Below are 26317 nucleotides of genomic sequence, written 5' to 3'. Positions count from 1 at the left end.
GAGGGTGTGTGTATATACTTCTTAAGAAGAATGATTATTGATCTTTTGGTACCAAAATCTTAAAAACATAATAATTTCAAGTTTTTTCCATTTTCTGGCCTATTTTTTGGCAGGAGACTTTACCTGAAGATAAACAGATATCATCTTTGGTTAACATATCAGCTGGAAATCCAGTTATTGTACATATTCCTTTATGAGAATTATATATAATTCCTATATAAAGATTTCTTTATATATTTATAAATTCCTTTATTAGTTTTTATAAGTACAGCAGAAAGAGATTTTTTAGTATTAATGAATTTGTTATAGTAATAAGCCTGTGATGAATTAAGAGATGTCTAGCATGGGGAAATTGGGAAGTGAGCTTGGTCTCCTCTCTTCAGCCTACACCACCTTCTTACTCAGCAACAGTACAATTTAAGTTCATTGTCTTTTAGGAGACAAGTCCTAAGAACTAAAAGGAGGGCAAAACTGTTTTTAAAATAAAATTATTGTGAAAAGTCAAAGAAACTAGGAATCACTTGTCTTGGAAACAAGAAGGCTAAAGAAATACACAATACTGAATCTATGAATACAAGATGTTTTTCATGTTTGCTAAATAGAGGAAAAGTTATTGAAAAAACAAACATATTCAAAATAGGATTTTGATACAAGGAAGAGTTTCCTAAACAACAGCTGACTTTTGGTGCTATATTTTTTTCTCTATTAGTTGTGCTATTTGGGGTAAATTCCAAGTTCTCTGGGCCTAATTCTTATGATCTTTTGATGACAACGTGGTGTAGCTATAATATAAGCTGTATTTTCCCAACAGACAGTTACATGGTACAGTGCAGGAGTCAGGAGGACTCATCTTCTTGAGTGTAAATCTGACTTCAGATACTTTCTAGCTATGTGATGCTGGGCAAGGAGCACCTCTGACAAAATAAAAGAATATGTTATCAACATTGTATGTTATAATAGGGGAAAACTTATTAATATAGCTCATGTTCCATCTTCTACTTAACTCCCCCCCTCCCCCAATTTTCAACCTACAGGGAACCATGATTACAGAGGAAATCTTTAGACAAGCTAGGAAGTCAAAGCTGGAGCTATGTTTAAGAACATTGGGCTATGAAAAAAAATCTGGGTATTTGTTAAATGAAAGTTGAGTCATCCACAAACTACTCATTGCATCTTTTTAAAATTAAATTTAAATTTTTTTCAGTTACATTTTAAGTTCTGAATTGTTTCCTCCCCCTACCTTGGCTAATAACGTTTTTATACCTTATAACTTAAGGTATAAACCACATAAACAGGAATACCCAACACCTCTAGTTTGTGGATAAAACTGTTATTTATCAGCCAAGGCTTGCTGACAAAGAGCAAGTACAGGGGGGTTACAATTCAAATGTCTCTTTTGAGGTAGTTTTCACATTTCAGTCTCTGCGCCTTAGCTGGCTTCCTACTAAATCAGCACCTCTGAAGTCTGGTAAAGATGATTCAATGGGGCACACGACATAAGGATTGTTCCTCTTATTTATTCCCAATTGAGAAAGCCTCCTAACTCAAAGCTAGATCCTGATCTGGGGATGCCTGACTAGGTGGCCGATAGGACACCAGAGATTTCTCTTCAAATGGAAAATCCAAGAAAAGAACAATTAGGCAATTTGACGCAGTGATATCCAAACCTGGATTTATGTCCATATCCAGTTTTCTTGGACTGAGGTGGAAAAATATTGTAGAGTTCCAAAAATAAATTCTTAAAACAAAGTGAAATTGAATTAGTTTTAATCTGTATAGGTAATAGTTTTGCTTTGTTTTATTTTATTATGTGGTGGGAGAATCTGAACTGACAATTGAATAGAAAGAGATCGGGTTGGGTTTGATTATATTTAGGAAATGGGTGCTTTAAATGATCCTAAAATGCTCAGTGCCCTACAAGTATATATCCATAGCACTTTCTGAAAATTCTATGTGAATTGTCATGTATTTTGAGAATTTTGAGAGATTGATTCTCAAGACATATGAAAGAGAGGAAGATCCTGAAAAAATCATGGACATTACTCAAAAAAAAATCAGAAAGATATTGTAGGAGCATAGATTTATATAGAAAGGACTTTGTATAGGTCACATAATATTATTGTTTCAGTCATTTCAGTTCTGTCCAACTTTCTGGACTCCATTTGGTCCCATTTGGGTTTTTTTGGTAAAGATACTAGAGTAGTTTGCCGTTTTCTTTTCCATTTTATTTTACAGATGAGGAAACAGGATTAAGTGGCTTGCCCAGGATTAGATAACTAATAAGTGTGGGAGGCCAGATTTGAATTTTTGAAAGATGTCTTCCTAGCTCCAAGATTGGTGCTTTATCCACCTAGTTGCCCAAGTCATGCAATAAACATATAGGAAAGAAAACATGCACAACAGCTTTGCTTCGATTCCTTTTCTCTACTCATACAACTATCATCCTGAGATAGGTCCTCAGGATTTCTTGCTTAGATTAATGCAATGTTCTCCTAATTGTTCTCCCTGTTTCATGTCTGTCCATAATTTAGTCCTTCTTACACACTGCTATCATAATAATTTTCCATAAGTACAAATTTCACTCTCTCAAAGCCCTATTCAATCAACTTCAATGACTTCCTATTGTCTATTAGATTAAAAATTAACTTCTTTGTCTAGTTTTGAAAGCCATGTACAACCTGGCCCCAACTTATCTTACCGGCCTCATTGAACATTACTGTCGTTTTCTCATTCTGTCATCCATTAAACTGACTTTCTCTCTGTTTTTCACACACAAAACTCCATCTTCCATCTTTGCGATTTTTCATTACCTTTGACAAATGGCTGAAATGCTCCCCCTTTTTTTGTTGTTGCTTAGTCATTTTCCATCCTGTATATTTCCTTATGACCCAATTTAGGGTTTTCTTGGCAAAGATACTGGAGTGGTTTGCCATTTCCTTCTCCAGCTCCATAAAATGAGCTTCAGCTCATTTTATAAATGAGACAAACAGGGTTAATTGACTTGACCAGAGGCACATCGCTAGTAAATTAGGCTGGATTTGAATTCAGCTTTTCCTGATTCCAGGTCTGATGTTCCATCCACTGTGCTACCAAACTGCTCCAACACCAATAAATCCAAATAGCTAAAATATTTCCACCATATAAAGTCTCTCTAGTATTTTCAAATGTAACATAAACACAAAGCACTTTCTGATCCCTCTCGCAACTGCTAGTACTCTCCTCTCAAGCTACCTAGTATTTAACTATGATGCATGTATTTGTATTTATTCATGTTCTATTTATGCTTTATATCCCCTTCTAGATTGTAAGCTCTTCCAAAGTAGAAATTATTACATTATTCGTACCTGTGTCGAATAGCACTTATCACAAAATGTTTATTGATTATTTGGGGTATTATTGATAACTATGTAAGAAGAAAGTAAACAAGCTTTTACAAGCGACCTTCTACGACCCACCATATCTTAACAGTCACACAGTGGACAAAAGGTATAGGGCAATCAAGATCCTCCTATTTGTTGACTAAAATTTGAAATGTAGCCTTAAGGCTCTTCTCCAATAAAGTGTGTGCCTTATGAAAATATTAAGAACATGTAAGATTGTAATAAAGGGGCAACCATGGAGATAATTTTGTTTTACATTTCCCTGATTACTAATATCTTGTGGTAGTTTGGTATACAGTAGAAACCTATAAGCTATTGAAAGGTGATTGCCCTTTGGTCCAGTGGAAAGAATGCTAGATTTGGAGTCAGAGGATTTGGCCTTGAATCTCATTTCAATCATTTGATGTTTATGTGATTTTTGGACAATTATCTAACTTCTTTGGTTTCTTAAAGTTTAAAATAAAGCTGCTGTCTTGGATAACTAAGGTCCCTCTCACTTTTAAACCTATGATCTCATGTTGCTATGACTTTTTGTCATGGTGGATGTTCAGCAAAGAGACCAAACAGAAGAGGGATCCCCCAAAGATAATGAGGTCTTTCAGATGGTGAAAAACATTGCTTTAACTTCATTAAGCCCTCTAACATTTCTGAGCCTCCTAAATGAGGCCTAAAATCATTCAAAAGAGTTTGGCCTAAACTATCCACAAAGGAAAAACTAAGTGTGTGAAGAATGTCTCTTGTACAAATTCTGATATCCAGTTTAATGACTAGTCCATATTGCTGGTCCATCAATATCTTTATTTTGGACAAACCCTGCAGATGAACAATGAATTTGGCCAGAATTGAACAGAAGAAAACTAGGCTATATTATGTTTGGGGGATTCTATAGAACTTTCAATAATACTATGCTTTCCCTGAAATAAAATCTTATTTTTTTCTTCACTGGTGTTCTTCTTTACATGATTTTTTATGTCTGTGAATCATGAAATACCACTATTTCTAAGGAACCCAAATTATGAGCCACCCAAAGGTTATTGTGAGACTAGACCTGTGATTTCATGGCTATAGAGAACTTATGATTAGGAACACACCTCCACATTCTCAGATCCAGCTTGGTACTTGCACTATAATTTATAGTCTTTGAGTCTTACATAAGGCAAGGAGAGGGCCAGTGACTTGTTTAGTGTCACACGGTGAGTATATATTAGAGGCAAGATTTAAGGAAGAGAAAGGTACAAGTCTTTATTAAATCTATACAATGTGTGAGTCACTGTACTAAGTGCTTTACAAATAATATCCTGTTTTATTCTCACAACAACCAATTTGCATTTGAGAAAAGTGAGACAAACAGAATTCAAATGACTTGCTCACTGTCATCTAGCCAGTAAGTCTGAAGACAGATTTGAATTAGATCTTCATGACTTCAAATCTAGCACTCTATCCCCTGGACCATTACATCAGTGGGTAGATTCATAAACAAAAATTCCAAATAAAGACTCATCAATATATATGTTTATCAAATAAAAGAGATAATTCCTCTCAACTCCCCTGATGGCATTCTCCCTCCCCCCCTCCAAGAAAGTCATTCCCAACTATTTTGAAACTGATTTTCTACTGTTTATTTGATTTTAGGATCTTATAGAAAGAATTCCTACCCCAACTAGGAGATTCCTACATCAGGCTATACCTCTCTGAAGTTCCTTTCCAAACTAACATTCTATAATCTTCAGAAAGCATATATATATTTAATTGATAAACATATCTATTGATGAATCTTTATTTGGAATTTTTTTTTCCCTATGCCCTTTGACAATTTCTACAGAGGATTAATTATGTTTCCTGGGCATTAGGGATAATTTGATTTGCTTAACTGTTATTATCCAGATATACTCTTTTGTGATATGAAAGAGTGTACTTCATTAAAATATTTTCCTTTTTACTATTTTTGTTTGTTTGTTTGTTTTGCTTTTATCCTTTTCTAAGAATAGTTCAAAGATAATGGATCTTGGCAATCTCCTGGAACTCCTGGCTGCTTTGGGAAACCAGAATTATATGTTCCTTGGCCCAAAAGTTCTGACAGGAGATTTCTTGGATCTCAAATTCCTGGATCCAACTTTAGAGAGAATGTGGTATAACTTCTTAACCTGAGGAGCAGCAGCTATAGAGAATAAAACCACATGATCAGAGTGGTGAGAATGCCTAAAGAGCAGTTTTCTGGAGGACTTTGAATGTTCCTGAACCCTTGCCTTCTGTATGGAGGAGGAGGGATTTCTTGGGCAATGTCATCCTAGAATCCAGTCTTCTATAAAAAGAAGATTCTATGGGTAGCATCATTTATATATTCTTTCCTAGGTGCCAGGCACTGTGCTAAGAAGCATTTTAGAATATTTGTCTCATTTGAGCTTCACAATAAGCCTGGGAGGTAGGTGCTATTATTATCTCCATTTTATAGATGAGGTTAACTAACTTGCTCAGGGTCCCATACCTAGTAAGTATCTGAAACTTGATTCCAGTGCTCTGTCCTCTACACCACATAGTGGCTCACTGGAGAGGGAGGAAAATTTTATGGATTACTTATTCGTTACTGGGAGTCCTTTATGCTCCCCAGAAAAGCCTTCAGATGGATAGTAGTGAAAACAGGACACCCTTCATTTCATCCCAAGAAGGGATCCCATAAACAATCAAGACAATTTTCTTCTCCCAGAGACTTCTACAATTCTCAACCTATGGTTGAGGCTCCCCTTTATATATTCTCTATAGGATGAAATTAAGGCTACTCTATACCTGACATATACTTGTTATCTAAAGTGTTTTCATGGGATATGGAGGTGGGAAATCTTATCAACTTCTCTGAAAATTTCCAGAGGGAGCTCTGGGTAAGAGCAATGGGATCTAATGATTTGGGGTCACCTCTAAGATAATAATGATAATATCCAGCATTTATGTAGTACTTTAAGATTTGCAAAGCCCTGTAGTCTAAAGCTCCCTATTTACTTTTGAAAAGGAACTCTTTTTCATAACTTTGAAGCTAGATCCCTTTAATAGAAATAGAGTCCTCTAGGGTAGTGGAGAGGAAGGGGCTGAATCCTCATCAAAGAAAGAGTAACAATATCTCCTCCTCACCTGAAATATCAGTAATCAAAGAGAAAACATGTATCAGAGAAGTGGCCCTGCTCCTCATCTTGGACACCTTCTCTGTATGATTATGCATCCTGGTCACATGTACCTGAATAAATATTCAAATGAAAGATGGAATGATTTTGTCAAAGCCTTGAAACTTGAAATGTCCAGAGAGGATCTTTTGCTTAAGCTGACCCTGACCATAGCACCTTTGTCCTAGTCTTCTGATACTAATCTTTCTGAATGCTCATTGCCTGGCTGACTATTTTCTATTCACCTCATTTTCATTTCACAGTTCTTCTAAACCCTACTCCCTTAATTTTTTGGTTTCTCAATTTTTCTTGTAACTTTTGAAGTTGCAATAATATAGTGCTGATATCTTATGTAAGAACAAAACTTTAAAATATTGAAACCTTTAAGCTGCTGGATTTTCCCCCCAAATACAGCCAAAGGACACTTTCTATCAACAGGGGGAGCCCAAAGAAAAGCCAGAAATGGTCTGATTCAGAAAACCTGGAGGTGATGGAACAAATATTGAAAATAAACAGGTGTTACATTTGGATTATTGTGGACAAAGGTGGAGGGTGGATGGCTAATACATTTAACTGAGTCAGAATTAAGAAAGATCTTGAAAGGATAAATACTGGGCAGAATCTAATAATATGAAATTCAATAGTGATAAACATAAAACCTTAAACCTGAGTGCAAAAATTACCTTCACAAATAAAAAAAGAGGGTTGCTTGGCCAGTATTCGTCTGTAAACTATCTGGACTGCAATCTCAGTTAGAGTCATCAGTGCTGGCTAAAAAAGTTAACACATTCCTGGGTTGCATTAAAGAAGGCAGAACTTCTAGAAACAATGAAATAAAAGTCCTTCTGTTCTCATCAAACTTAATCTGGATTATTGGGTTCTGTTCTGGTTAAAACAGATAAATTGGAGAGTTTCTAGAGGAGAGCAGCCAACATGGTGAAGAATCTTGGGTCTTTTTCATAGGATGATTTTCTATGGGGAGCCTCTTAACTACAAAAATGAGAAGAAATTTCAGAACATCCAACAAACTTTAAGATTACAAAAAAGGTCAATGCCAGAAGCAGTGCTGGAGTAGCCTCTGGACAAGTAGAGGATTTCCACTAGAGTTTCCCATAAGGCTTCCTGGAAAGAAATGAACAATCATTGGGCCATGGAGCTGGCCACAGTTTGAAAAAGCAAACCTGGAAATCCTTGTCCTTCACTACTATGGTCAATTATGAAGACAAACAATGGATCCATTGGGAAGAGGTTAACCATCTCACAGTCCCAGGTATGTTTTCTTTCCAGTAAAACTTCACTTCCAAGCTAGCACTCTAAGTAGGTTAGCCCTTCAGTATAGGCAGAGATGTCAAACTCACTGTTCAATAGGTGGGCTCTAGGGATCCATTTTCATTTTGTTTGACACAGTGTACTAGAGGATTGCATAGGTCTCTGGTAGTGTTCATGGGTCACAGTAAATCCTTTATTTTATACTTTTCCTTCTAGTGATATGAAGGCTATTCTGTTTTCAGTAATTTCAGTCTGAAATATGCATTAAGATCTCAGGATCCTTTTCTCTTTTCTCTTTGAATCTTTTCCTTTCCTCACCAATCTATCCAATTAATTCCTATTGATGTTATAGCCGTGATGCCTTTTGTCTTCATACCCTCATGTCCCCACCCATTGCCCTAGTTCAAACTTTCTTTGATGTTTCTCAGCCTTCTCTCTCTCCCACACAAAATTGCAAAAAGAAAATAAAAGAAAATTCCAACCCCAAAACTAAACAAAACTCAACCCCCCATCCTTTTAAAGTGGAGGTCTGAGTAAGAATTTAAGGCTTTAAAAATCTTCGTTATTTCATTTCCTTGCCAATATTCTCCCTCTTCCTGCCTCTTCCCACCCCAGTGCTTTCCAAATAAAGTTCAAGTTCTATATTCTGGTATTTAAGATCTCCCCCAATCTGGCTTCAATCTTCCCTTATTTCAAATTACTCTTAATGGATACTATACTGAACTATTTATCAATTGCCAATCTCATTCTTTTCTCTCCATTTACACATTATTATATTTACACATGCTTTCCACTATACCTAGAACAGATTCTTCCACATTTCTACCTGTTGAAAAAACACAAAGATTTCTTTCAAGTCTCAGACCAGCTCTCTTCCCCGATCAAACTTTGTCATGATTGGGATTGATCTCTTCTTCCTTGAATTTCATTCTCACTTCATTTTGACTCTTTGGTACCTCTGTCAATCAATTAATCACATCAGCAAGCATTTACTATGGACAAAGTATTGTGCTAGGTACCAAAGATACAAGTACAAAAGTGAGACAATTCCTATTCTCAAAAAAACATTTCCTCCCCAGGAGAATGTGATATGTTCACAAATCAGAACACACACACACACACACACACACACACACATGTTACGTTGATTTGAAGAAGAGCTCTCATAATGGGGGAGGTGAATTAAGAAAAGCCTTTTGGAGGATGTGACACTTGAACTGAAGTGAAAAGAAGGAATATAACAAGCATGGGGGACAATCTTTGCAAAAGTACAAAAGCAGGAGTTAGCAATTGTCTGTAGGGCAACACACATTGGTATAGTTTGGCAATGAAGCATAAAATAACTGGATTCAGCTTAGAAAGAGAGGTTGTTGGCAGTTTGTTAAAGGCTTTAAATAATAAGTGGAGGAGGCTTTATTTTATCCTAGGGGCAACAAGGTGTTATTGAAGCTTCTTGAAAACAGGGGAGTGACATAAGCATTGCGAACCCTCTGAAATGTATAATATCTTATTTATATTCATATCTAATATTGCAATTTGATTATAAACTCTTTGAGATCAGGGGCTATGTAACTTTTAATTTCTCTATCATTAATCTCTAGAATGGTATCGTGAATATAATAGGTCCTTAATAAATGTTGAGAAAAACAGGATAGAGGAAAAATTGTTCATCTGTTATGATGTAAGAAATATATTCTTGGCATTGGATAAGCAATGTTTTATGGGGATGACTAAGTTGCTGCATAATCTTAGAGGAAACAGCAAGGAAATATTGGACCGATCCTGGTAGCCCCTGTTGTGACATTTGATGTAGGGCTCTGGTTTAATAGTGATTTGTACATTTCCTCCAAAGAATCTGAAAGTCATGTATACATGTGATAATAAAGAACCAGCCAGTTATCTTAGAGTCAGACTGCATTTTGATTTCTAGATTTTAGAATCTAAAGACAACTAAGAGATTTTTTCTAATTCATCATATAGACCTAAAGAACCCAAATAATAATTAATAAGAATAATAGTAGGTAACATTTATATAGTGCTTTTACTATTGTTTAGTCACTTTTCAGTTATGCCCAACTCTTCATTACCCCATTCATTTATCAGAAAACTCCTGGAAAAGATACTGAAGTGGTTTGCCATTTCCTTCTCCATCTCATTTTACAGATGAAGAAACTGAGGCAAAGAGGATGATACACTAGTAGTTATCTAAGATTCAGGTTCACACACTAGTAAGTATCTGAGACTAAGTTTGAACTCATGAGGTCTCTTCCTGACCTGAGACCTAGCATTCCATCCACTGTATCACAAATCCTGACTTTACACATGTGATCTCATTTGATCATTACAACACTTCTGAGAGACAGAGGCCATTATCATCATCTTTTTACATATAAGCAATCTGGTGGTCAGAGAAATTAAGTGATTTATACAAGGTCAAATCTAGGCTTCGTATCCTAAATCTGCAATTAATTAATTAATTAATTAAATACTTTCCCCAATTACATTCAAAACAAAAATTTTTTAGATTTGTTTTTTTTTAAACTTTTGAGTTCTAGTTTCTTTCTCTTGTCTCCACCCATAATTAAGAAACCACATGTGAAGCTTTGCAAAACACTTATCCTAAATCTAGTGTATTTCCCACTAACCCTTATGTTTATCTCTCTTGTGAGGTAGGGAGTGTCACCATTATTCTCCTCATCTTCCAGATAGATAAACTACATCATTAATTTGCTAAATGTTTTGACCAGAGTAAAATATTCAGCTAGTATCAAAGCTAAGACTAGAAACTATTTCTTAATTCTGAATGACTAAATGATATTATTGACACAAAATAGACTAGACAAAAGTAGGATGTGCAGTTAATTTCTTAATGGTAACGTTTTTATCAATTCACCATTTCCCAAAAATACCTTATCTTTTCCAAACTCCATACATTTTTTCCCTCTGACTTTCCTATTTTTGTTGAGAGCTCCATCATCTTTTTGGATGATTTTGATTTCCTTTCACAAGCTCAGTCATCCCTATTTTTTATTCTCCGCCACTGTTATCTATCCAAAAAGTTGTAAAGCCTTGTCAATTCTACCTTTACAATACCTTGGATCAGTCCTCTCTTCACTTTTGCAAATATACTTGGTGCAGGTGCTCAACATTTCTTGGATAGTTTACTATAATAGTTTTCTATTTGGTCTTTACTATTTCTAATTTATCCTCCAAACAGCTGCCAAATTGATATAATCCTTAAGCATAGATTTGACCATGTCACTCTCCTGATCAAGAAATTTCAGAGGGTCCCTATTGCTTCTAGGCTTCTGTCTGGCATTCAAAATCTTTCATAACCTGATTCTAGTATATGTTTCCAGATTGATTGGAAATCATTCTCATTCACAAACTTTATGTTTGAGGCAAAGTGGCCTAATTGTTGTTCCTTGCACACGATATTTGATCTCTTAATTTTGCGCTTTTGCAAAAACTGTCGCTCATTCCTGGAATGCTGCTCTTCTTCACCTCTACTTCATAAATGTAGGAAGGAAGGAAGCCCTTGCTTCCTTTAAAGGATAAGTCAAGTGCTACCACCAATATGAAGCCTTTCCAGATCTACCTCTATCTCCACCAAAGGTTCCTTGTATCTTACTCTCAGAATTATTTGCATTTACTTTGTATTTATTTATTTACATGTTATTACTTGTTAGAATGCAAGTTTCTTGAGGACAAGAACTGTGTGTGTGTGTGTGTGTGTGTGTGTGTGTGTGTGTGTGTGCATGTGTATTCCTAGCCCCTACATTGCCTGGCTTATTGAATTGTACAATCCTTACATTCATTATATTATAGCATAGTTGGTTTCATATTTTGAATATACACATGTGATTTTTCCATAAAGTTCAAGTTTAAGATATTCATCTCCAGAATGTTACCCATCCTAGGTTACATTAGTCTACAACGAAGAGCAAAGCATTGAAATTGAAGCTTGCAACACCCCATGTGCCATGGAAAGAATCATATACAGGCTTTTCTTCTGTTTAAATATATGGGATATTTGACCAGAAGATTCACAATTTGATGCATTAAGTCAATTGAAAAAAAATGAAGAGTGAGCATGAGATTCTCTAAATACATTAACTGTCCAACTGTAATTGCCTCTTATCAAACAATGATAAATCCCAGTAGATTATTATACACATATGCTAATATATGCAAGTCTTATGTTTGCAGAATGCTTTTAAAAACATTTTTTCCACATGTTATTTCTGTGGTCCTCAAAGTATAGTCCAAAGAATTGTTGGGGTCTCTGAAACCCTTTCAGAAGGTCTATAAATTCAAAATCATTTTTTATTTCTAATATAGTAAATAACTATAAATATAACCCATTTGAACAAAAACTCTTTGAACAACAACATGAAGATACTGAGAACAAAAGTTTGAGAACCACTGTGTTATTGTATATGTTGACTATGTTTTTTAATACATCATTTTTTACTTATTTTATTTTATGGAATAAAACAAGCAATCTTATAACAAAGTATAAGAAAAAAAGATCATAGCACATGGAAATGCACATCTATTATGTGTAACTTGCTATATATTTTGATTATATAATAAAGTTATCATGTAAATTTCTTTTTTTCCTCTCCCCCAAACTAAACACTGCCACCTTTAGATACAAGTGTATATATGTAAAATTATTTTGTATATGTTTCTATTTATCAATTCTTCCTTTGGATGTAATTGTGTTTTTCTTCATGTTCTTTATAGTCAATTTGAGTATTTATTATAAGTAACTTATTCACTTGAAGTCATTTTTAAACACTATTATTGTTACTGTATACAGTAACACTTATACTGTATACAATGTTCTCTTGGGTCTACTCATTTTGTTCTTCATTATTTTGCGTAAATCTTTGCATGTTTTTCTAAGATCACTGAGATCATAATTTCTAAAATCGCACCAGTAGTCCATCACAGTCACATAGTTCAACCATTTGCCTTTTGATGGGTATTCCAGCAATTTCCAGTTCTTTGCCAGTTCTCTCACAAAGAGAACTGCTATAAACATTTTAGAACATATAGTTTCTTTTCCTTTTTCTTCATCATCTATTCCTTTGATGAATTCTTCCCTGAAAATCATTGATTTTTTTTAAAGTAATTAATATCTCATGGTGTAAAGTATGTTTATGAAATTCGTTTCATTATTTTTATAACAATTTCTATTTTGTAGGAAAATTAGCTTTTGTCATTATTAGTCAATGTCATTACTACCACAGGGTCACTTCTTCTCTATTACTCCTCTCAAAAGTGTCTATTTATTAGCTCTCTTACAATGCTTGACATACCTCATTTCCTTTGCCTCCAGCGCTGGACTTCATTTCCTTTGGTTGCTTGAAAAAGAAAACATAGTGAGTATTTAGACAAAGAAGATGAGCACCCACTAATGACACATGCTACACTGTTTTTTTTTCTTTTTTGCAATCTTTTTTTGTCACTAAAGCACTGACCTAAATGTATCTTGCACTTTTACCACAGGATAAACTTAGAGATCTGCCCAGATTCTACAACTTAGTACAATATCCTGTGTCACCAAATGGTTTATTTGTGGTTTCCAAAATTGTACTGAGATGATTGAGTGAAATGAAGATATTTTTAAGATTGCATTCTCTAAAACTAAGTTTGGAGAAAAGATATGGACACAAAAACTTTTAGAACACATGTAGCACATGCCTAGCACATAGTAGGCACTAATAAATACTACTTTACTAATAAACTTTCCCTGTCTGGAAAAAAAGTCACATTGTTGTAGATGGATGATACAGTAAAACAGAGGTGTCAGGCATCCAATCCATGGGCCTCATATGGCCCCAAAAACTTCTGAGTATGGCTCAAACCAGATTAAGATGTGATAGAAAATTATTTAACAAAAAACATAAATATGCAAAAAGAAATGTAAATTTTAATTTTAAAACTAAGTCAGAATGCAGCCTATACAATCCTTATGTATGGTTTCGTGGCCCCCATTTCTATCTGAATTTGATTATCAGTATTGTAGATAATTTGCAGGGCTAGGTCTCCCAGAATCCTCTATTGCTTTAAGGGTTAACAGTACACATGAATAGATATTTCTCAATATCAATAAAATTTTTTTCTTCTTGCTTTATGACTATGAAGAGCCGATCAGAGGAAATTCCAAGGATAATATATGTAGGGACAGAAGGACAAGGTAAAAGATGGCATCCAGGTAGCAACTGTTTCCCTTTTCTATTGGTCACTGAGGAGCTGTAGCTCCCATATCACCATTCTTGTCAAAGGTTATCAATCAGTAGCCCCAAATGTACCTAACCAATCACCAGAAGAACAAAGCAGGAAAGATTAGCTGGACTACAGTAGCAATAGAGCAAAATCATCAATAGAATGAAGGAGACAATATTTTCTTTACAAAGGAAATGGACCCTGGATGACTAATTAGCAGATCTGGGTTCTCGTTCCCCACTTTGACAGTAGCTAGCTATATGATGCTAGACAAATCATTTCTCCTCTGTGGGCCACAGGAAAATTAGGTTATTGGATTTGATGGTTTCTAAGCAACTGAAATCTCTAAAATCTATGCATGCATAAACTTTTGTTTCCTTCTTGGTTCACCCTTCCTTATTACCCTGGTGTGAAATCTTTCATCTATTTTGGATTCAAAGGAAGAAATGTTGTCAGGAAATGACTTAATGACAGAAAGACAGCTACTTTGTATACATGTAGAATATATATATATATGTATATATATATATTCATGTTTATATATTATATGTGATAGAATAAAATAGAATAATATATCAGAGTTGGAAGGGGCCAACCTATACCAGAAACATATATCCCTCTTTTTGTGATGTCTCTGATAAGTTGTCATATAGCCTTTTCGGGGTAACTCACTAATTATGAAGTTCAATGGATTAGAAAGAATAAAAACCTGATGATCTATTTTGTTATTCCTTTTCTTGTGTCTAGGCAGCTTTTGTCCATCCCAGATAACTTCTTTAACTTTCCTTCCTTCCAGGCCATGTTCTTGTCTCTAATTTTTTGTCTTTATGTTTCCAAATAATGAAAACTTCTTGTCAGTTCCTTGAAAACAAGACTTAAACCTAACTGAAACTTTGTTAAATCCTGGGTGACACTTCAGTGACATGAAATCTATATATATTTCAATAAATATTTGATGCTGATTACAAAAATTTCTTAAGCACCTATATTTGTTGGGTGTTCTGCTAAGTGGACTGAGCTATTTGATTTCCATAGAAACAACTCAACTCAAACCATTTATCAAAACTCCAAACCAAAGTTGATATTGTACAAAGTGCCATGATTTGGCAAAGAGCCATACTGATCTCTCTCTCTTTGTCTTTCCCTCCCCTCTAAAACATATACACACATATATGTGTATACACATATGTTATATGTTTGCATATATACACATACACATATATGCACACAGACATATATATCAGTTAAGGCGACAGAATAGTGTGGTACTGGGGTAAGGAAGGAAAGTGCTGATTCATTGTTGCTAGTATTAGAAGACCCAAATTCAAATACATATTTTGATATATATTATCTAGTATTCTTGGGCATTTAAAATCTTTTCTGAATCTTGCTTCCTCTTCTATAAAATGAGAAATTGAACTTGGTGGTCTTGGAGTACCTTCTATTTCTAGAATTCTTTGATTTTACAGGATTGAAACTTCTGGAAGTCAGAGACCACATCAGATTATGCTCAGGACACCTGGAATAGGTATATCCTGAATATCATTAATTAGAATTGTGAATTATACACCCCTAAGGAAAAGCAGCAAAGTCTTTGGAAAATGATCTAGGAAATAAACAAAAGGGAACAAAAGGCAATAATAGGAAAAGAAATCTAGCTTAAAGGAAGAGAAGGAAATTGAGTTCTTGATGTATAAACAGAAAGGAGGACTTAATTGGAAGCCTTCTGGCTTCTATTCCAGATGGATTTGTGTTTAGCAATCATGACAGAGAACCTCTGTGTTTCTAAAATTGATAATCTAATCAGCAACAACATCTAATCCTCCTCATCACCATAATAGGTACTGAATACCTACTAAGTGCCTGGTGTTCTGATAACTATTGCAAAAGCATTTTTCTCTAGTGAAAGTATAAATAGCCTATATCTCTTTCAATGATCAATGAAGAACAGCATTGTGCATTGTACTTTAGAGAAATAACACTAGCTATCAAGCTTACCAAGTGTCGAAATTCTACTGAGAGACTACCATTCGAAGATTCTTCAATGTTCATGGCTTTGACATGTGTTCCACAAAGGATGAATCTACGGTTGCTAGAAAACAGATTTTTGCTATTTACATGGTAGCAGATATAATACAATTCAGAAACTATTTAACAAAAATTGTCTTTGGGGGTTTCTTACCTTACAGTTGAAACATTCCTGCAAAACCAAATAAGATTTCTTCTTTAAGACCATCTGTTTATTATATGTTGTCATACATATATGACATACTGACATACTTAAAAAGAGTAACTAGCATGCCATTTCAATTATTTATATCAAATTACTCTTCAAGTCTTTATTAGATCCCTATCTACATATTCATATTTAAAAGTTAAATGTTTTCATTTCATTAATACTTAATTTTTAAGACTGAATCATAAACTTCCTCACTTGTTAGCGTATATTAGTCTTGGTTCATCTATAAATCATATTCATTTGTATATTCTTATATCTTATACATGTCAACATTAATACTTCTTTTTAAATATCCACTTACTTGTCAATAGTTGCTTTAACTTTTATCTGATAGTTCAGTTCAGGCAATTTAATTAGAAGTCTGAAACAAATTAATAAAAAATGACCACAAGTCAGACTATACAATCTCCTTTTATGCCTTAAAATAGATAAAAATAGATATGGTTATAAAGATATATATACATATATATATATGTTATAATGCAATTAATGTCAGAATTACCTGCCTTCATAGGTGTCCAACAAGTGTTTTGAAAATCAATGTTTACACACTTAGTTTTCCAGTTTAATGCCATTCATTTAGCTAGTCTTAATGCTATATGGCTAACATCTGGAAAAGATATTTTCTCAATATTGTTTTAGCATAGCCAACTTCATCAAAATGAACAAAATAATATCAACATTGGTCAGTTTGGGAATTCAATTTTATGTGTATTATTCTGGCTTTAGACCTTGGGAAATATCTTTGAAGAAGAATTAACTATTAACAAATGTATTAAATAAAGTCTTTGTAGTTTTACTGAGAAAAATAATCATTTGTTGGCTTGTATCCATATGTCTTGATAACAACAGTGATGTTGCCCAGGCTTCTGGTAGGCAACATAAGATTGTGCAATAAATGGGTACTTATAAGATCAGAGTGTGCAATTTCTTAGCAACAAGAAAAAACTTTAACAAACTTAGAAGACCCAACTTTAAAAAAATAAGTAACTGTATCCTTCCTAGCGATATCATTATGATGCTAAATGATGAAGATGCTAAAATAATTCTATATTACCTGAAATCTGATTTTTAGCCTTGATATAAAGGATGACAACTGAAGCTCAGAGAATCTAAGTGACTTTCCCTAAATTATATAACAGAATTAACAGAGAGGGAATTTGAACTCAGATTCTCTCATACTCAGCCTATTGCTCTTTCAAGTTCACTCCCATGCTCTATATATGTGTGTGATAAAATCAACTTAATGTCTTAAACAAGGAAGAAGATTGTAAAAAAATTAATGAATTGTTTTTCTGTTTACATTTCTTACCCCCAAAACTAAATATTTGTTTAAGGAAAACCTTATCCTTTCATCAGAAATCCTTGCATATGCAAATCCTTGCTGAGATTGGAATCTGGTGATGAGTTTTAGTTGCCTGAAATTTAAACATTCTTTTTAAAACACAACTTCATACACTAATGAAGCAACTAATACCATGCATGTGTTCCACACATTTTAAAATACAGGCAGACAAGAACAGAAGAAGGTCAGTGAGAAACACAGCCAAGTGGGACAACTTTGAAATTTCCATATTGAGTGTGTTATACACTTGGAGGGAGAAGTTTACTGAGCATGATGCATATTTGCAGCTGTGTGGCCAATGTTCTTTTCCTCTTTTGATTTGTATGTGCAAATGTTACCTTATTGGGTGTTTGTTAAATTCAAAAACCACTTTTTTTTTTAAAGAAAAAAGGTAGAAGCTCTTAGCTAAGTAAGTTCCCTTTCATAACTGCAGCATAAAAATAATAATATAAGGTAGTCTAATTGTCCTTTCCTCCCATAATGCTTTTCTACTGACTTTTTAGAATTATTACCCAGTTTTTATACATATCTTTCATGTCCTTGTAACTTGTTCCACATTTGCAGATTGTGCTATTCATTGGCATTGCTAATCGTGTTCTTAAATGAGACTGAAAATACTTCAGGTTCAGTTCACAGGATGGTCCAGACCTATGATTTCATCAGTGTAGAGAAGTCCTGCTGTGGAAACTTCCTTTAATGATATTCAGACTGGCAATTTATCGGTAACATGGTCTTGGGAAATTGCCTGAAGTAAATGAGGTTAAGTATTTTGCCACAATAATACAAGAAAATTAGATGCAGGTTAAATGTAAGATTTGAAGGCAAGTCTTCCTGAGTCCAAGACTGACCTATCCAGTTTGCTATGATCTAGAATACTAATTTTGTTAATATTTATGTTTTATCATTCCCCCCAAAAAAGTCAATCAAGAAATATCTCATATTTAGCTTGTTACGCAAAGGAACTTCAAAACTTCCTGATAAAAACAGAAGACCAAGAAGTGCTCGTATATTAGGATTAAAGGTCTTATATTAGGACAATATTTAATCCCAGGTGGTATTTTTTTATAATCTAAAATTTCCTAAAGGGGAATTGTCAGTGGAATAGGGCTGGAGAGTCCTTGCCTACTATACTCATCAATGAGCATTTATTAAGTGCTTACTATGTCCCAACACTGTGCTAAGTACTATGGACCAAAATGAAATGTCCTTGCTTTTAAGGGCTTATATTCTGTCAGAGGAATATGGAACAAAATATACTTTTTGAACACAAATTAAACAGTTATCTTTTCCACATTTCAGGGGCCTCTCCAATCTAGAAAAGCTGCCTAAAACTTTTTGGCTTTCTCTTTGTACCAGAAAAGTCTGAATTTTTTCTTTTTCTTTTATGGGATGTTTATAGTGCCTTATTGTAAAATTTAGGTTAAGTATTTGGTCATGGACCCTATGTCATCTGCTGGCCTTTATGTATTCTTTGTGGGTTATCTGCAACTTCTGCAAAATTCGCCCCAAATTCCTATTTATTTCACAGAGACTTTCTGAATTATTCTATTTCTATACTTTGGCCCAGGCTGTCCCCCATGTCTGAAATCTACTTTCCCAACACCTTTTCGAATTCCTAGCTTCTTTCAAAGCACAGATGAGGTTCTACCCTCTCATTTCCTGATGCCTCTGCCTCTACCTTTCCATTCCTTATCTTTACAATTGTATGTCTACATGTTGCAATTACTTTGTATAAACTTTGCATAAATAGTTTGGTTTTCTAGAAGTCTCAGTGTTATTTTCAGCTATCAAAGCTTTTTTTTATGCCTATGATTATCCCTTCTATATTGTGATTTTTCCCCATCATGGTTTTTGATATATGTCAGAGGTCGGCACAAGAAATTAAATTAGAATTTTGGGGGAATTTTGCAGAAACCATATTTGACAAGAAAGGCCAGCAGATGACACAGAAAAAGTTTTAAAATTCCAAAATGTACATGGGTGGTATTGTTTAACATTAGTATATTTTATCTATTAGTACCATAATCAGTCTTCTTCTCTAATACAGAGGGAGGGTAAAAAAAAAATTTACACACTCTTAACCATATCCCCCACACACAATGTAGAAGAGATACCCATACTTCTCTGCCTTTTTTTTTTTTTTTTTGTCTCTGGGGCCCCAAAGTTCAGCACAGTGTCTTTCACATTGTACTTTACAAATGTTGAATTGAACTGGAGACCAAATATTAAATAGTGAGCATTGTGAGAAATATAAAAGGACTGTACATTTAGTTTCCAAAGAGTCTACAAATTAGTGGAGGAATGACAATGGAAGGATAGCAACTAATGAATTAGTTTGACTGAAATAGAAAGTGTCTGCAGAGGAATAATTTAAATAAGACTAAAAACAGATGGGAGCCATATAGTAGAAGGCTTTAAATATTAGGCTGAGGATTGTATATTTTATTTTAGAAAATAAAGGGACCTACTGTCTCTTAGCCATCCATGTTTATAGTGAAATATCTTACACCTATCACTAATTTCCAATAATATTTTCATCTTCTTTGACTTTTATTTCACCAATATAAATAGATACCTATTATATTAGTATAGATTGCAATACCCCACTACTTAGTAAGTGGTCTTCAAGAATCCCTTTGACCAAAAAAATTGTCTACTGCTAACCTGATGATAAGCCTTTTCAATCTAGCCAAATTGGTCCTTGTTTGAATTTTGGTTATGCAGCCCACCCTAAGATCCATACTCAAAGTCAGTCCAATTTAGTAGGATCTGCTAAGAGTTTAAATTCTGCTACAATTCCATTTGAGAATTAATGTCCAAACCATAATGAAGCATTAGAGGGGAACGTCAATGGAAGAACTTTTGAAAAATTAGTTTTAAATATACTTAAAATTAAAATTAATCTAAACATAATTGAATTTTTCTATGAAGGCTCTGGGGTGATGCAAAATCTTGAAATGTTTTGGAGTCATCAAAAGATTTTGTAGTGTCCTGGGGCCACTATTATAAATGTCAAATTTCATCATATTGTAAATAAGGAGACAATATAGAATTATGACTAATAAAATCCTGGAGAATAGAAAGTTTATTGAAGTTTATTGAAACATCCACTTTATCATTATAATTAAGTGGTAGATTCATAGATAGGAGAATATGGTTAAGAGTAACTGGTCAGAGTAGAGAAAATCATCTGAAGCCCAACTATAATATAATGCCTGAAAATATTATAATAAGTATAATACCTGAAAATTGGGAAGAACATATAAGATACAATTATAAAGACCAATTTCGCCTCATGGAAATTGGTCTATTACCTCACACTTCATATTTTTAGTAAAAAAAAAAACCTCTTAGCAGTAGAGCCTTCTATTATTTCTTTTTTTCCCCTTCTATTATTTTTTTTTCTCTTCTATTATTTCTTTTTTTTCCCCTTCTGTTATTTCTTAGGGCTATCAGCAGTAAGGGTAGCACAGATTTCTCATGAGCTTGTTAGTGTTGGGTTATACTGACTCACAGTGAGAACTTGGTTTCAACAATATAGTATCCAAGGGACAATCGAGGGCTTCATATTAACAATAATACAAATTCAAAAGAATGGGAAGGATTGATTGAGAAATAGCATGGTATTGTGGATAAGGGTTGGTCTTGGATTCAGGAGGTAATGGGATCAAATCATATTTCTGATACTTATTAGTTGTATGACTGACTATTGGGAAGTCAATTAACCTTCCAGTGTCCCCAGACAACTCTTTAAAGAGCAAGATAAAGATAGTTGCCAATTTACAATATTCATTGTTGTTGTTATTGTTGTTGTTGTTGTTGTTCAGTTATGTCTGACTCTTTGTGATTGCATTTGGAGTTTTCTTGGTAAAGATACTGGAATGGTTTGCCATTTCCTTATCGAACTCATTTTACAGATGAAGAAACTCAGGCAAACAAGGTTAAGTGACTTACCCAGAATCACACAGCTAGTAAGTGTGCCGTATCTGAACTCAGATCTTCTTGACTTCAGGCTCAACACTTTATCCACTGTGCCATCTAGCTGCATTGATAGAGGGAATTTCTACAACAGTTCTCTGCATCAATGGAATCAAAGTCTATAAGCTACTCCCATCAATTTGATTTCTTTAATACTATAGACCCTCCTATCTCCATGTAGGGATAATATCCCAATAGAGATTCTTATAAATCTAATAAACATCTGGAATAAGTATGAAAACACGAAGCAGGAAGTAAAAATGGTGAATATATTTTTGAACAGAGAAAAATGTTTCAAAGGAAGAAAAATATATTAAACATTATTTTTCTTTTTTCAATTCTAAACATTCTACTTACAACCATAGTAAGAGTTGGGTTCTTTAATTCTATTATTTAAAATATTCCCTTAGAGACAAAAATTTTCCTTGTCTTTTAAAATTCCATTTACTTGACTTTGTAACTTATTAAATATACATATTAAAAAACTCTGTGCTAATTAGTCTGTAAGAGTACAAAGAGAAAAAATTTCATTTCATTGGAGGGTGGAGGTAGGATACAACATGTTCACAAATCAGTAAATATTAATTATATATAATATAACATAAATTCATTTGACAGGGAGAGAGTGTTAATAACTTGGGGGGGGATAACCTTCAAATAAATTTTTCTATCTCTATAAACATGCACACATACATATGATACATCAGTCTCTAGAGATATAACACATTAACCTACCTTAGTTTCACAGTGAATTGTATGAGGGTTTTAAGTACTAGTGGTCTCTGGGGATGAGTTGGCATGCATGGTTGTCGTTCAACCACAAATGAGCTAACAGCAAAGAAAATACAGGCATTATTTGAAAATACAAAGTTTATAGGCAAACTGAAAACTATAGATGAATAGTTTGAATTTTTTGAAGGAGGATATACCCTGAGTCAAGTTCCAATCTTGTCATCTTCTAAATCAATTCTAATTATAGGTAGTTCTCACCACATGTGAACAGTGTACATAATCTAAAATAAAAGTATCAGAAAATTCCTGACTCCAATTCAAATAAACTTTTTCTTTCTTAAAAAATAAAATTATAACAATCACAACCATTTCATTTTGTAGACGGTTCAGTGTCTGAACTAAAGGTCATCCAGGTGGTAAATTACAGAGTCTGGATTCAAACTCACATCTGACTACAAATCCAGTACTCCCTGTACAGTACCACATTGCATTTACATGTTTTCTCTTTACTTTCATGGCATTCAGTCAAAAAGAAACCATTAGAATCCCCTTTTCTCAAAGGTAAAAACCAAGCCAGTGATGGATCTGTTGGCTTGTTTGATGTCACACTGAATGAGTCACCAGCAGAGGTTCCAGAATAGAAAACAGTTTTTCTGATGCAGGTCTACCTAACTGTCCTCTACAAGTCATTGGTATGTTATTCCACTTGACAAATCCCTTGTTTCCCCACCTTTCCAACCCCAGTCTTTAAATCATGACCAATAAACCAGGAAGAACATACTATCAATTTCATAAGACCTGAAAGCTGAATGGCATTTAAGATACTTTACGTACTTTCGGAAAAGGTTGTAGATCAAGAAGTTGATTATTTCTTGCAAATGAGACTTTTGCACTGGAATAGGATCACCTTCATATGATACTTTGGTGGATTGCTCATCTAGCTTTTCCATTTGCCTTCTGACTTGGAAAAGACTTTCTGCCAACAGGGTAAAACTATTGAAAAACAAAGAAGGATAAAAATATCTTTTTTTTTCCATTTAACAATTGACTTGCCCCATCTCCCCATATTTACTTTGCATTAATTCGTATATAAATCTACCTTATCATAACATATATGTGCATACATACACAGAATTTATATAAAAATAAACATACTCATAAGTTTAATTAATCAACACACAGATATGTGGTACAGGAGACAAAGGGCTAAACTTGGAGTCAGGAAGACCTGAGTTCAAATTTTGCTTCAGATACTCAGTAGATATGTGATACTAGGCAAATTACTTAACTTCTGTCTGACTTAGTTTATTCATCTGTTAAGTGGGCATAATAGCACCTACCTCAATGAATTATTGTAAAGAACAAATAAATCAACATATACAAAGTGCTTTGTAGACTTTAAGGTACTCTATAAATGCTATATATATATATAAAGGCTATGCATATACATGATATATATTCATACACACATTTATGTATATATAATACATATATATGTGTCTACATACATACACACAAATCTATGAATCTATGTGTCAAATGTTGCCTACTTCATGACTTACATTTTATAAGAGGAAAAAAAATCTCATCAGTATCTGACACCAATTCTAATAGATCAAATCCCTTTTGTTCTTTCTTAATTAAATTACTTGTAAATACCTTCAGATACGCACTTGGCAGATTTAATATTCAGTCTAAGACCAGTAAAATCCATAATGATTCTATTATTTTTAACCATATAAATCATGATCCAAAGAGTGTAATGTGTGTATTAAGTTTTATGTGATGTATTGCATGTATTTATTGCTAGTAATAAAATATAATAAAAACCATCTTATCTTTGTCACTTGTGGTATATTCAGCAAACAGCATTTGATTTTCAGAAAAATATGATTTTAAAAGGCTTAAGTATGACTCACTAGAATGCATGAAAATTAAGGTGAATTTAGAAATATTTTCTCCTCAAATTTGATTTGTTTTTAACATGTGGTGAGTACTATCTATTGTGATCTTGATGGGACTAAAAAATAACCAAACCTCAAAGCTAAAAGGTTGGCATGAAGAATAGAAAGGAACTGAAATGACTGTAGATGATATCCCAAAGTAACCTCTTATTCCAGAGAAGCTTCCTAAAATATTTTGAATATAGAAAACCAAGGAGAGGGGGCTTATCAAGCTTGGGAAACAAGTCTCATTCTTGTGACCTTTCTGTCTAAACAATGCTGCACTTCCCATAGATCTCTGAGAAGTCATAAGTCCAATGCACTTAGCATTGGGCATAGATTTTTGACAAGCACAAGCATATGTTTGGGTCTCCTACTGCTTTTTGGGGATATTTACTTTGTTTTCTTATCAAAAGAAGCATCTAGAGGTTAGAAAAGCAAAATAATCTCTAAAAGGAAAATCAATACATTTTAAAATGAGCCCAATTCTTTCTTTCTGTCAAGCAGGGCAAGCAGGTCAGAGCTCTTAACAGCATGCTGTCTGAATTGGCACTCATACTTTCAATCTTATTGGATTGTGCTGTTAGGAAGAAATTTGGAGGTTGGACTGAGCTTTTCATTTCTTCTTTATTACATCTTTTGACAATTCTTTCAATTGGATACTTACATTTTATACTTCTAGGAAAAAACCTCTCTCACTGATGCTTTCTAATGCAGAGAAAAAGTATGTGCATGTGTGCAATGTGTACTTGTGCACACAAGTGTATAGTTTTTCATATAGGATAGCAGTTATTATAGATTTGGGATTTTTTATTTACTTGCAAAAAAACAACATCTAGAAAATGGATATCTTTGAAAAAGAAAAGATCTAATTCAGTTCCAATTGATCAGTGATGGACAAAAGCAGCTACACCCAGAGAAGGAACACTGGGAAATGAGTGTAAACTGTTTGCATTTTTGTTTTTCTTCCCAGGTTATTTTTACCTTCTGAATCCAATTCTTCCTTTGCAACAAGAGAACTGTTCAGTTCTGCACACATCTATTGTATCTAGGATATACTATAACATATTTAATAAATATAAGTCTGCTTGCCATGTAGGGGAGGGGGTGGAGGAAGGGAAGGGAAAAATCGGAACAGAAATGAGTGCAAGGGATAATGTTGTAAAAAATTATCCATGCATATGTACTGTCAATAAAATGTTATAATTATTTTTAAAAAGCAACATCTACTGAATATCTTGTAAAAATTTTGAACTCTGCTATCTAAGGCTGTAGAGTTAAATTTCAGTCAATAAACATTTATTAAGCAACTGCTACATACCAGGCATTGTGCTAAGTACTAAGGATGCAAAAAGCAACAAGACAGCCTCTCAAGGAATAATGGATATGACACATAATCAATTATTTATAAGATAACAGAAATAACAGAAAGGAAGGAATAGAATTCAGAGGGAAATGTTTTCTGTAAAAGATGAGGTTTTAGTGGAGACTTAAAAGCAAGCCAGAAAAGTTGGTAGGTGGAGTTAAGGGAGAAGAATGCCCCTTAATTTTTGATAATTATGGAAAAATGTGGGTACGTGGTGGGTATGAGAATGATACAACACACAGAGTCCTATTGTCTTAATGTAGAGTTTAGTGTAAGCTTTAAGTAAAGGCTAGAACTGCTCTAAGACTTTTGGGACACCATATTACTAATGAAGAATTGTATGAGAGAAACTATATAATGGATGTCTGAGAGATATATGACCAGTGAAGGTGGTGGGCAAGTCATGTGACAAGAAGGCATGGGTAGGGATAGTTGTCCTTGGAATAATTGGAGGAAGTACCCACATAAATAAGATCAATAAATCTGTTTCTCATGAAAGTCCCCAGTGTAAGAACTTGCTGATGGAAGAAGGTATGTGTCAGAGAAAAGATTCTTACTGGTTTCAAAGGTTATTTTGAAACATTCAGTATTGATATTTTAGGAGCCAAATTTAATTAATCTTTCATATAATCAACAATATATGATGCTTTGATTTGTGCAGAAGAATCATTGCAAA

At 33.9% G+C, this 26317-nt stretch overlaps 1 protein-coding gene across 1 annotated transcript in view; it reads right to left on the bottom strand.

The window, feature by feature from the left end:
• Window positions 1–26317, bottom strand: part of STAT4 (signal transducer and activator of transcription 4) — a 130399-nt gene that overhangs the window by 23357 nt on the left and 80725 nt on the right. The window contains exons 8-13 of the mRNA XM_051985988.1: window positions 23167–23325; window positions 22336–22428; window positions 16579–16638; window positions 16221–16238; window positions 16037–16130; window positions 13129–13173 (exon numbers count right to left, since the gene is read on the bottom strand). Coding sequence (XP_051841948.1) covers window positions 13129–13173; window positions 16037–16130; window positions 16221–16238; window positions 16579–16638; window positions 22336–22428; window positions 23167–23325 — 469 coding nt within the window. The remainder of the gene's footprint in view (window positions 1–13128; window positions 13174–16036; window positions 16131–16220; window positions 16239–16578; window positions 16639–22335; window positions 22429–23166; window positions 23326–26317) is intronic.

This window comes from Antechinus flavipes, chromosome 3 (assembly GCF_016432865.1).
Source record: "Antechinus flavipes isolate AdamAnt ecotype Samford, QLD, Australia chromosome 3, AdamAnt_v2, whole genome shotgun sequence".
Lineage (NCBI taxonomy): Eukaryota > Metazoa > Chordata > Mammalia > Dasyuromorphia > Dasyuridae > Antechinus > Antechinus flavipes.
The sequence above is the reverse complement of the archived record's forward strand: the minus strand, read 5'-3'. Positions and strand labels throughout refer to the sequence as shown.